This window comes from Ischnura elegans, assembly GCF_921293095.1.
Source record: "Ischnura elegans chromosome 13 unlocalized genomic scaffold, ioIscEleg1.1 SUPER_13_unloc_3, whole genome shotgun sequence".
Lineage (NCBI taxonomy): Eukaryota > Metazoa > Arthropoda > Insecta > Odonata > Coenagrionidae > Ischnura > Ischnura elegans.
Window position 1 is genome coordinate 5,761,375 of NW_025791659.1, and position 13,606 is coordinate 5,774,980.

Below are 13,606 nucleotides of genomic sequence, written 5' to 3' on the forward strand. Positions count from 1 at the left end.
CTACCAAACATATTGTCTTGATCCTTTTAAGAGCCACAAGAAGAAAATATCAAAATCACTGAGAAATTTAAGTCTTGAATTTGCAGATAAGGCCTTTAAAATCCCAACTCTTCGGAAATTAGTGCCAGGAATGAAAATATGCCAGCCATGCAGGGAGGAAGTACAGAAACACTCCAGGTTTGGAAATGAGCTTTCTGATGTTGAAGCAGTAGATAGTGACAGCAATGATAGTATTTTGAATTTTGAAACAAAAGTATCCCAAGAAAAATCAACTGAGCTACTTAAGAGAATGTTGCAAGATACAGGCGAGTCACCTTTAAAATTTCATGGCTTATCATCTCACAGAAGATCAACCTACGCTAAAAGGAAAGTAGAGTCAGCATGCAGTAATTTTAAAAGGAAAGTTAAAAGAGTTCTTGATAAAGAGTTATCTCCAGAAAAGGATGACCCAAAACTGCCAAAAAACTACTTCAGAAAGTTCATGATATGGATGCGCTCAAAGACTTAATCAAACAAAAAGTTGCCTCATCAGGCACTCATCAAGGAAAGGTACAACTGCTAACATTGGTACCAACTTCATGGAGCAGGAAGAAAGTAATGGAAGAGTTTCATGTGAGTGAGTACACTGCCTGCCAAGCAGGAGAACTTTTCAGAGACAAAGGAATATTACCTGCACATGAATTGAGAAAAGGGAAGGCAATCAGCAATAAAATATTAGAATTAGTTTGGACTTTCTATGAAAGTGATGAGTACTCCAAAATGATGCCTGGAAAGAAAGATTCCATTAGTATCTCCAAAAATGTACATGTTCAGAAGAGATTATTGCTTGCTAACTTGAAGGAATTGTATTCCGCTTTTAAATTTGACTTCCCCAGAATTAAAATTGGCTTTTCTGAATTCTGCAACCTAAGTCCAAAATGGTGTGTGTTAGCAGGATCTCCTGGAACGCATTCAGTGTGTGTTTGCACAATTCATCAAAATCTCAACCTACTGCTTTATGCCTGTAATACAGAGGAAACAAGCCAGGACCTGATTGGTTATTTAGTGTCCTCTAGAAATAATAGGGACTGTATTCTGCAACATTGCTCTCAGTGTCCTTCACGTGAAAAATTGAAAAGCTCACTGCTGAAAAAGTTTGAAGAATGTGACCCCGGAGATGAAGTTTCATACAGTCAGTGGGTTTCCAGTGACAGATCTCAACTGGTGAACTTCACTGTGACATTTGATGAGTACCTATCAACTTTAATTGAAAGAGTGGAAAAACTGGTGCCCTATTCATTTATTATGAAGGTACAGGCAAACTACCTTACACAAATGAAAGAAAATTTTGGACCCCATGAAGCAGTTGTTCTCTTTGACTTCAATGAGAACTACTCATATGTTATCCAAGATGAGGCACAAGGGTATCACTGTACAAGTGATAGTTGTACGGTACACCCTGTTGTGATTTATACTCAAGATCACCTGACGAAACAGCTTATTATTTCCAGTTTATGCATCTTGTCAAATGATTTGGAGCGTGATGCATCTTTTGTTTATGAAACTCAAAGAATAATATCTTGGTTTGTTAAAGAAAATTTAACTTTAGTCAAAAATTGAATTACTTTAGCAATGGTTGTGCAGGACAGTACAAAACTGCAAAAAATTTCTAAATCTTTGCAAGTATTACCCGGACTTCTCCTTAATGGCATCTAGGACATTCTTTGCTACAAGCCATGGAAAATCCCCACGTGATAGAATTGGTGGTATTATAAAGCGTTTAGTTGCCCGAGAGAGCCTACAGAGATGTTCAGGAGATGCCTTAAACTCTGTGGAAAAAATAACTAACTTCTGCAGGTCTATAGTAGAAAATATCATGTTCTGGTTGGTTAAAAAGGAGACAATTTCAGAAACCCGACAAAAACTTAAATCCAGATTATACAAAGCAAAATCCATTCCAGGCACACGAGCATTTCACCAATTCACCCCTCTATCTAAAAATTCCATTGGAACAAAGTGGATAAGTTCTGATGAAAACTTCAGTATCGCATTTTGTTTTACTAATAACCAACCAAGGCCTGCAATTAAGTTTTCTCAGATCTTAACAAACTCATACATATTGCACGTGCTTACGATGACCACTGGTTTTTTTGGATTAGTGATTTCTAAACACAAGGAAGAACATGATGTGAAAGTGAAATTTATGCACCCTTATGGCCCTGCCAGATCATTTCACTGGCCTCCAGAGGAGAGAGAAGATGACTGTTACGTACCCATAAGCAACATCATTTGTTCTGTCAGTCCTCCCATCACCAAAGGTTCTGGAAGAATGTATGTACTTCTTCAGTGAAAGTGAGGCTGACTTTGTACAACAGCAGTTCAGACGGACTCATTTCACCCCTCTTTGAAAGAAAGTTTTATGATTGAAGTGTATTATTTAAATAGGTAATTTTATTTAAATTAGTATTTCTATTTATTAAGAGGCTTATATATGTTGATACCATTTTTTCCATACACTAAACACTTGAAAAATAGGTAAATTCCAGGAAAAGAGCATCATTTCACATTTCTGAGCCATTTGGACTCTTTTCCCCTCAGTTGCCACAAGCAGTGGCGCCGACTCCATGGGGCCTGAGGGGGCCCGAGCCCCCTCAAAAATTCGTTATGGGTGTGAGAAAAAATGTGTCAGGCTTGTCAATTTTCCCCGGAGTGTCCAGATATTGAGATTTAAGTTATCAGGGTCCTAATGTTGATCATATGACTCTTCTAAAATGCTTAAAAAACTTAAAACCCAATACTTATAAAATTTCCCGGGGCAAGATCCATGGTTTGGGCCCCCCCAATATTTTTTCTAAGTCGGCACCCCTGGCCACAAGCCAAGTATTGTTCTTAAAAAAATTGTATGAACAAGAGCCACATTCACTAGACTACATGTTTGGTCTCAGATTTACTGACCATTATTTCAAATATATCCTCATGAAGGTATGGATACACTTATACTTATTATCTTACAGTACGTGTCCAAAATCCCTCTCATGGAGGCAGAAAAAAAAGTAAAACCTGAAATACTCATAGTGGCAGTCAAAACACCACCATTTTTATTTCACAGTATATTGGAGCACATATTAACCTTCAATTTAAAAAAAAATTGGGTGAGTTAACTACTCTGCCTTTTGGTGATAATTCAGAAAATATGAAGTAATGTTTTTGAGCTAAAAAAATCGGTTAATTCACAAGTGTTGACATCATTTTGGCTAACCTAACAATCCAAGGGGAATGAAAGACATTACTATGGAAGCTATGTACATGGATAGACAAGGGGTCAAAATTTCATTCAAATATATTAAGTGGTTTCTGAGTAATGAATTTTTACCCTGTGCCCTGCACTCTGGAATTTGACTCCCACTAGCGCCACTTCTGAGCAAATATCTCAAACTTCGACTTCTCATATCTTGAAAACTATGAGGGTGAGAGAGGAAATATTTTACATGGGTCATTAGATAGGTGATAGTAGCTAGTGACAAAAATTTCATTAAAATCCGAGTCGGTGGGTGCCATGCCTGGGTGAACTGACATGGAATGACCCTAAGGCAAGAACTTCACCGTCTTGAAAGGGTTAAATGAAATCTAAAGATTTGGCTTCAGCTTTGTGAAAATTCATGTTGAATGAATATAAAGTGAGTATATTGAATAAAAACGTCGTCATTCTCCTGTGATTTGTCGAATATGTATTAAGAGGACAAATGAAGCTAATAGGGTACATAGTTTCCTTCATCAAAGAAAAGTAAATGCATTGATTGCGATTCGTTACCCACCATTAGTGTATTCATAATATACAAATTATTTGGTTTTAGAAATCCCAGCTTAGACGAATGTTAATGGTCAATTTTAAACGCATTTGAAAAAGGCCAGATTGACGCCCATGCGATGCCACTCCACGTGACGTCACAAAGACCTAAATGCTATACAAGTAGTCAGGAGTTTTACATCATCTGAGATTACCAGAGTTCAAAAAATGTTACATAAAAAAATTGTACTATTCAACTGAGGAATATTTTCAAGACATGTCAAAATGACTTTTATCTGACTTGAAATGACTTTTTTTACTGTAAATCATTTCGTGTAAACATTTAGTAAAGATAATCATAATGGGGAATTCCACTGAAAATGGATTATTATGTGATAAAAAAATATCCTAAGTGCTGAAAATTACAATGAAAGCAGTTCTTCTCTAACGTGCGTATTATTCGTAAAATTCCAATTTGAAAATTGTCTTTGAATCTTGCGCTCTAAACGACCCATCGCCATGTTGGCTGATCGTGACGTCAGAATCCAGTAAACAATAGGTTTACGTGATGCCAGTAGAGAGTACCTATGTAAAAACCTATGTATCTCTCTGTACAATTTATTTTTTATATGTTAATTTCCTCATCAGTGATGTGAAATATTTATCCTGAATAATAGACAGGTTTAAAGAATGTATGCATACTGGAAGATGTCTTGACAAATAGCGCTTATTACTTTTTCATCATCCTTATCTACGGCCAGTACCTATCCACAGTACATATTAGAAAATTACTAAATCAATCTACCTTCAGAATGTTCCTGAAATGCGTCTTTTCGACGTCGGAGTCAACCATTGCGCAATACACGCACCGTAAAACTATTAAACTATTCACAACTGTCTCCACACACCCTTTAAGTTATGAATCAGTATCATTGTAAATGTTTGTTATTGTCGTTACTGCTTTGTTATTGCCATGGAGCGAGTCTGCTTACTCGCATTCTGACGTCACAGGGCGTTCTCGAAGCGCGAAAGAATTTAGTAATTTTTGCGGACTTTGAAGCTCTATAGCAACAAGAATATTGGGAATTATGAAGTCATATTTTGCATGCATTAATAAATTTAACTTGCTTATCTAGACTTATAAAAAAATTACCTTTTTAATTTTTTGAGAGCACCCCATTGTAAAAATATTTCTGTATTATATTGTAAATTGATGAATCCTATACCATGTACAGGCGGTCCTCGACTTTCGTACACTCGACTTTCGTACAATTCGCACTTTCGTACGTTCAAAATTGACACCTTTTACTTGACTTCCGTACGCTAAATTCGGACTTTCGGACGTTGGTCTGTAATTGTTTTGAATTCCCACGATGTTTACTGCGCATCCCAACATTCAATTGTTTCAAATGGGAGTATATGCGAACAATACGAACGTATACGATGAAGGGAATTGTTGGTAGTTGACTATAATCTAGGTGATTTATTTGCGAGAGGGACTGCCTGCTATAGGCTCCTTCATCAAGAGAAGAAGAAAGCCTTAATTGGAGCGATTTTTCAAAAAAGTTGACTAGACATCATCAAATAGCTTTCAATAAAACTAGTAAGATCTACTTTCTAATTGTGTTTTTTCGTTTGAGTGCTGTTTAATTCGTGCACAGTACACCTTCAGCAACGATATTGCACGAAATATCACCCGAATCCCGTTTGTCTTTTGTCTTTTTGTATAACATGCGAAGTATACGCGATCACGAATGTCGAATTTTGGTGTAAAAATTAAAAAGGTATCCAGAGCGCGGGTACAACAATTACATTTTGTTATGCTTCTTGGTATGTCTTTTTATTTATAGTGGACGTAATAAGTGGAATGTCAACTTAAACGCCAAGAGGAAGTTTCACTTGATAGCCAACGCATTTCTTGTTTTTTTTAAAACTTTTATTTACATTTTCTGTGTATTTTCGAAAGAAATTAGATGATTTGAGGAATGGTATCAACATATATTATTAAAATTTAGTGAATTGAAATAAAATTGTGAAAAAAAAGGTTTTAGTACGTATATTACGCTCTTTTGGAACGTAACCCCTAATTAGTATGGAAGTCAATGGTTCGACTTTCGTACATTCGACTTTCGTACACGTTTTCGGGAACGCATTGTGTGCGAAAGTTGGGGACTGCCTGTATACGAGGTGTGTTCAAAAAATATCGCGACTTTTGTGTTTTTTCAAAAATTATTTATTTATTCATGAATATCTATTTTGTCCCCTTCAAAGTAATCCCCATGAGATATTATACACTTGTGCCAACGGTTTTTCCGATCTTCGAAGCACTTCAAAAAATCATTTTTTTTTATCTTGTTCAGCTCCTCCTTCGATGCCGTCTTTATCTCGTCAATCGTAGCGTAACGTCGTCCTTTCATGGGTCTCTTCAGTTTAGGGAACAAGAAAAAGTCACAGGGGGCCAGATCTGGGGAATACGGTGGCTGCGGCATCATTAGTGTGTTGTTTTTGGCCAAAAAGTCGCGCACAAGCAACGATGTGTGAGCAGGGGCGTTATCGTGGTGCAAAAGCCAATTTTTCTTCTTCCACAAATCCGGGCGTTTCTGGCGGATTGCTTCGCGCAAATTGCGCATAAATTGCAGGTAATATTCCTTATTGACCGCTCTACCCTGTGGCAAGAACTCATAGATATTCATGAATAAATAAATAATTTTTGAAAAAACACAAAAGTCGCGATATTTTTTGAACACACCTCGTATAGTCTCTGGACAATAAAGATTATTATTATTATTATGTTGTTTCAAAGGTGGATGGGGACAGCTCGGACGGTGAGATGGAGAGCAACTCGAGCACAGGAGAGAATGACGACGGAGAAGACGATGGTGTGGAAGCAGAAGGTGTGGATGCAGAAGGTTCAGAGGCAGAAGGTGCAGAGGTAGAAGAGGATGATGGTGTTGAGGACGAGACGTTGGAGGAGCCATCGGAGGTCGGAGACAAACCCTCGGAGGAGGACTCCCAGTGTTTCCAGTGTACCGAGCCGGGCTGCAATCGGACCTTTAACTTGAAGAGATATCTTCGCAGTCACGTCACGTTTGCGCACTCGGGGGGAAGATCTCAATGTCCGTTCTGCTCGTACAAGGCCTTTAGTCGCGTGCGTCTTGACGTGCACATCCGACAGTCTCACGAGAACATCCCAGACGTGGGAGCTTACAGGTGAGTCAGGTAGGGGCACTATGCACCCTTCGACGTTCCTGCAATCGGATTTTCGACTAATAATAATTTTAAGACCAATGGTTCAAAATGGCGAGTTTTACGGCTTCATGAGGGATATTTGATTAATCCTTAACACTATTCTATAAGTAATACTGATCGAATTAAGTAAAATTTAAACATAAATTAAAACTTTCTCCGAGCTCTGGAGGGGGGGGTGGGGTTTAACCCCCCCAAAACCCCTCCTCGCTGCGCCACTGATAAGGCGAGGGTAGTATTTATTTTTCTTGGCTATTATTTTGGCATCTTCAAAGAGTACGTTACGTCCAGGTTCACTCCTAGCCAGTGGCGGCTGGTGGTAATTTATCTAGGGTGTGCATTAGAGCAGATATAGGATGATTTAATTATATTAGGTTAATCCTAATCCATGAGCGTCATATTTCGTCGTAATAGAATACATAGCAAGCAAAACGTATCTCTGGTACATTCTACCCTTAAAATTGCATGAACAGAAATATTATTAGCATGTATGAAAATAATTATTATCAACACACCTTTACAAGTGACGGTAGTTGAAATTCATTCTCTTTTCCTTATACCCTATGAGGAAGTAGTGTAGAAAACGGCTACACAGATGGCTCTGTAGACGGACTAGGATACTGGGCGCAGGTAGTGTAGGTGGCGGCTACACCACTACACTACCTGCTAGTCAGTCACCAAAAACATGCGCGTGCGCATTCGCATGGTTTTGAGTCTGCTCCCATCGCCCCTTTGAACAGCACAAACCCCCCCCGCTTACCTCGTCCCGCCAGAGCTCCCTCAAGCGATCGCACAGACCGAAAATGCGCCCGGCATGATGCCACGGGATCGCACACTTGTAGAGCGGTGAATTCGAAAAGGAGATAGCTGTAGCGTTCGGAGGCTCATGTTTCTTGCATATGCAGACAGTACTTTTATCCTTCGCGTTGCAAAGGAATAGTTTTATTTTATAATTTATTCATCTTTGGGTGTGCACTTGCTAACATGCGTATACGCACGCGCTGCCACTGCTCCTAGCATGCCCGGATATGGCCAAAAGTTGGTGCTGCTTGTTCCTTGTAGCCCTTCGATGTTCCTGCAATCGGATTTTCGACGATCTGCAAGTTTCGCAGACGCAATCTTTCCCACATGAGCAAGGCACTCCATACACTCCCCCTCGTAATGGTCCATTGGGATTTTGTCCTTTGCTCCAGGTAGTGTCTCTGATAGTTTTGTCACTCAGTTGAAACGTGTTGTGACGTCGTGTTTTCTGAGCGCCCTGGCAATCTTTCCAGATGTTTTTTTTTCGTCATTTATCAGTTTTATTTTTAGCTTATTAAAACAACTTGTCTGTTTCCTCACTATTTTATTTTTACCGACCATGGTTTCGGCAGCTTGTGCCATTGTCAAGGTGGCCTTTACAATGGCACAAGCTGCCGAAACCATGGTCGTAAAAAATAAAATAGTGTGGAAACAGACAAGTTGTTATAATAAGCTATATATTAAAGATTTCCACCGCATCATGCCGGACACTGCATCTTTTAAGCTTTATTTTTACCTGCTCATACTACCAAGATATTTAAATGAATTGAATTATATCTTTCGTTAAAGCGAAATCATACATAAGGCTGTCCTAAGAAAACTAGGCGTGATAGAAAGAAACTAACCACAGATTCGCAATAAGCGCGAAAAATACATCTGAGATCACCCACAAATTTCTCTAGGACAAAATCTATGTTGACCAGTGTAGCCAATCATTAACCCTTTTAAGGCAGTATCACACTAGTGACTGCGGCCGGCGCTGCGACTGCGACTGGCCCGTCGACCAATCAGAGCGAGGCAGTCGCAGCCAATCAGAGAGCTCCATTTCAATCTCGCGCGCTTGCGGCAGACGTGTTTGTTTGTTTTGGTTACCGTAGCGAGGGAAGTTCAAGAAGGTTATAAGATAACGCTGAGATAATTTCGGATTTTTAAAGTGAAGATGGAAGCCCAGCATATTGGATATTGCACCCGAGTACACAGGTGAATGAAAATGGAGTACGTTTTAACATATTTTATGAACATTTTCAACAATTGCTGCTCTCTATCAATTCTTTGGGCTTTCGTAAACAAACAAGCCACAAGCAGAAACGTTCATACGTGCGCATGCGCAATCGTGGCGTCGGCCGCAGTGATGTGTGATGGGGTGCAGTCGCAGCCGCAGCCGAAATCGCGGTCGCAGTCGCTTGTGTGATACGGCCTTTAGTGCTATCCTTCTTCTTCCCGGGGTACAGTCGAAAAATGCGGAGGGTATTTTAATTATAATGTGGCAACTAGGAAAAAAAAACATTGCATAGTTAATTTTTTTTAGATATCTTTGAGCGGTTTTTTTAATCAATGAGATTAAATTGGACAATGATGTCAACATTTTTCTACGTTTACTGATATATAAGTTTTTTTATTTCAATGTCCTCAAATTTAACCCTTTCGCGCCGTACCTTCGTTGAGGGAAATTCTTCCTCAATACGAGTCTTCCCAGCATGAGGGGTGGGCAACCTGCAACACGCCACCTCATTTTATGCTATGCATGCGATAAATGACGCGAAATACAGATTTTTTTCAGTCAAAAACATGGAAATTATGTCTGAAGTGGTCAAGGGTAGTCACTAGGATTAGTGTATGCTCTTTTATGCCATCGCCGGCTGTGATGACCATATTTTCGTGTAAGAAGATATCACCGAAGTTTATGTCAAGGTATGTGCCATTTGGAAAAAAGCATCTATTCCAGCAGCTATGCAACCCAGGGTACTTCAACTCATCTCACGCTACATGATGAAAACAATAGGAAAATTAAATCCCATAGAGTAAAATGGTACTTCAGTAAACAGGATGACTTGTTAAAGTCTTTTACTAAGGAGGCGACGGAACTATTTGATATAGCCTTCTGCAAATGTGTCAACTTTCCCAAAGGTGTCTGTCATAAGGATAAATGTTTCTATCCTAGAGTAGGTACCAGTTTCTTATGGATCAGCAAGGTCCAATAATATTCCGAATTGGAACTATAGGGTGGTTTCCTATTATTTTTTTATTGCCTAAATCGAAAGATTATTACTCCTGGAGTACGTATTTCACGCTTTTAGATTTTTAAATGACGATATCTATTTTTCGCGATTAAACGAAAAGTGAAAATTTTCAAGCGCGCTAAAACGCGACACGTAAGTATGAATGCCGGGAAATCTCTCCGTACGTCGTATTTCTGGTCCCCCCTCCCGCCCGGTGAGGTGACCTTGAGGCGAGGCTTAGTGCTGATACGTCGCAGGCTGCTAGCGGGTAGCTGAGTACCCTGCTGGCTGGTAGCGCTTGGCTTAAATAAGGATTATTAATACCTTATCAAACGAGGAAAACTTTCCGACCTTAGCCAGTTCTAATAAGTGATTATTAAGACATGTTTCCCTGAGCTCTGTGCCTCATGCATGCATTGGTAACCTCAGACGATGTATAACTCCTATCCTCTCGTGTAGAAACTAGGTCCCTGTGACGTCACGTGGAGTGGCATCGCATGGGCGCCAATCTGGCCCTTTTCAAATGAGGATAAAAATGGACCATTGCCATTCGTCTAAACCGGCATTTCTAAAACGAAATAATTTGTATATTATGAATACACTAATGGTGCGTAACGAATCGCAATTATTGCCTTTTGTTTTCTTTGATGAAGGAAACTACCCTATTGACATCCCTATGACAAAAAATGCAAATAAGGTCTGAACGTAATCATATAAATGAGAGGCATAAACTCAAAACATCTGAATCGAAGGGTGTCATATTTGAATGATTGTGAATACTTTGAGGATATTCAAGTTGATGAGGAAAACCATGACGAGTGGTTTAATGATGAGGCATGTGGCAAATAAAATGAAAGAAAGAAAGTCCAAATTCAAATTAGACTTGACTGAGACTGCCATAATTCCCTAAAGATATAGCGTAAGTGAGAGGGTTGCTGCACACATTACAGGTAATGTACTTCACGCAGCTTCAAAAGCTGGTATTATAGTTCAAGGGAAATATAGTGACATAACGTCTGCATTGTTTATAGACAAGAGCAAAATTTGGCGTGCTAAATTAAAAAGCTCTCTATATCTGAAGCGCTGCTTTAGGGATTATTCATCATCATCATCATCATCACTGGTCAACAATCCTAGGATTGGTTTGACGCAGCTCTCCACTCAGTTCTCCTATCAGCTAATCTTTTCACTCCTACGTATTTCTTGTCTTTCACATCTCTCTTTACTTGTTCCATATATTTTGTTCGAGGTCTTCCTTTTCCATTCTTGACTTCCACCTGTCCTTCGACGATTGTCTTCATCGGGCCATCATGTCTCAAGATGTGGCCTATAAGGTTGTTCCGTCTTCTTATTAAGGTTTTCATGAGGCTTCTCTTCTCTCCTACCCTTCTTAGGACTTCCTCGTTACTAACTCGGTCGATCCATTTGATTTTCATCATTCTTCTGTAGCACCACATTTCAAAGGCCTCTATCCTTGCTTTCTCCGCTGTGGTCATTGTCCATGCCTCACTTCCGTATAGGAGCATACTCCAGATGTAGGTTCTTATAAATTGTTTCTTTACTTCCATATTTAAGTTTCCCGCTGTAAGCAGGTCTCTCTTTTGGTGGAATGCTCTCTTCGCCTGGGCTATTCTGCTGATAATTTCTTTCTTGCTTCTCCCGTCACTAGTTATCTTGCTTCCCAAATAACAGAATTCATCCACCTCTATCAGTTTTTGCCTCCCTATTTTATTGTTGGTCTTGACTTCTTCTCTTCTGCTGCATACTAAGTCTAATCTTGGTTTTCTTCGTGCTTATTTTCAGTTGATATCTACTCATTACCCTACCCATATTAACCAGAATATTTTTCAAATCCTTCTCTGTTTCTGCTATAACGGCTATGTCATCGGCAAATCTTAGCATGCTTATTTTTTCTCCATGGATATTCACTCCCAATGCCTTTTCTTTGATTTCCTTAATGGCTTTTTCAATGTAAACGTTGAAAATTATGGGTGACAATGTACAGCCTTGTCGCACTCCTTTCTTAATTCTTGCTTCTTCACAGCTGGGCCCTGATTTTATCAGGGCTACTTGGTTTTTGTATAAACTGTGGATGATTCTTCTGTCATTATAAAGAACCCCAATTTCCTTTAGGATTCCAAGCATTGTGCTCCAATCCACGTTATCAAATGCTTTCTCTAAGTCCACAAACGCAACGAATGTTGGCTTGTTCTTTTCCATTCTCTTTTCTATGAGCAGTCTTAGGGCCAATATTGCTTCCCTTGTGCCTTTGTTTTTTCTGAATCCAAATTGGTCCTCATCCAAGTACTCTTCTGCTTTTCGTTCTATTCTTCTATAGATGATCCTTGTCAGTATCTTTGATGCATGTGTAGTAAGGCTTATGGTCCTAAAATCTTTGCACTTCTCCGCTCGTTTCTTCTTAGGAATAGGGATTATAATGTTCCTCTCGAAATCTTTTGGTATCTCACCTGTCGTATACATTTCACTAATGATTTTGTATAGCACTAATGATTTTGTATAGGGATTATTATCCTATCAAAACCCTGTACTTTGATGGACGTCTTGACGAGGCAAAAAAAACCCACAGGCACCGTCAGGGAAGAGGATGCAATGTAGGATCAGGACTGAATCTTCGTTCCCCGATGATGATTGTTACGTCTGTGTGACCATTCATAGGTATAAATACTTGCCAAGGAAGTACCAAGCAGTACTACATTCATCCATCCAAACAAAAGTGTTTCCCGCACTCCCAGAAAATATTCTTCTCACAGTGTTAAGTGATCGTCGACTGGAAGAACTGATTAAAATTCTTACAAGGGGATCGTTGCTAACGGCTTCCGGGTGCAGCTGCGTGTTGCACTTTGTCGTGCAAGCTTTCGCGACCGTTGCAGGACGCATCATCAGGCGATGAATGAAATTACGGAAATTGGTGGTCAATTAATATACTCGTCCACCTCCCCCATCCACCGGAGTAGTGGGGGAGGAGGGCGGAGTTGACGTCAGCAGAACTCTCACCCCTGTCCTTGAGCGACGAGCGGACTCTTCTTATCTAGCGAATAACCTTGTTGGTAACATATTCGTATTCGTGGATGGGGGAGGTGGACGAGTATATTAATTGACAACCAATTTCCGTAATTTCATTCATCGCCTGATGATGCATCCTGCAACGGTCGCGAAAGCTTGCACGACAAAGCGCAACACGCAGCTGCAAACTTCCGCCCTAAGAGACTCCTCTTTCTCGTGGTATGGGGCATTTTTGGAGGGCATTCGTCAAGAAGGGTCTTGCTAAACCTTTTCCGACCCCTCCACACTAAGACTTCACATTATCTCGGACTCTGAGAGTAGTTGTGCTCCCTCCTTTCCGGGTTTACGACCATACCTGCGGCATTGGTTCGCGGTTACTTATGTATTGCTTATATGTATTTAGCAAATGGATAATTGTTGCTTGCACGTAAATTGCAGACTTTGAATTGAATTCCTCATTTTTTCTGAGCATTGTCAAATTTTAAACAAAGTTCTAAGGCCAATATTAACGCATTTAATGCAGCAGCAATTTCCATGTTGATTTTTTACA

General features: G+C 39.7%; 1 protein-coding gene across 1 annotated transcript in view; it reads left to right on the plus strand.

The window, feature by feature from the left end:
* Positions 1-13,606, plus strand: part of LOC124172886 (zinc finger protein 235-like) — a 98,252-nt gene that overhangs the window by 36,019 nt on the left and 48,627 nt on the right. The window contains exon 5 of the mRNA XM_046552387.1: positions 6,570-6,976. Within this exon, the coding sequence (XP_046408343.1) occupies positions 6,570-6,976 (407 nt within the window). The remainder of the gene's footprint in view (positions 1-6,569; positions 6,977-13,606) is intronic.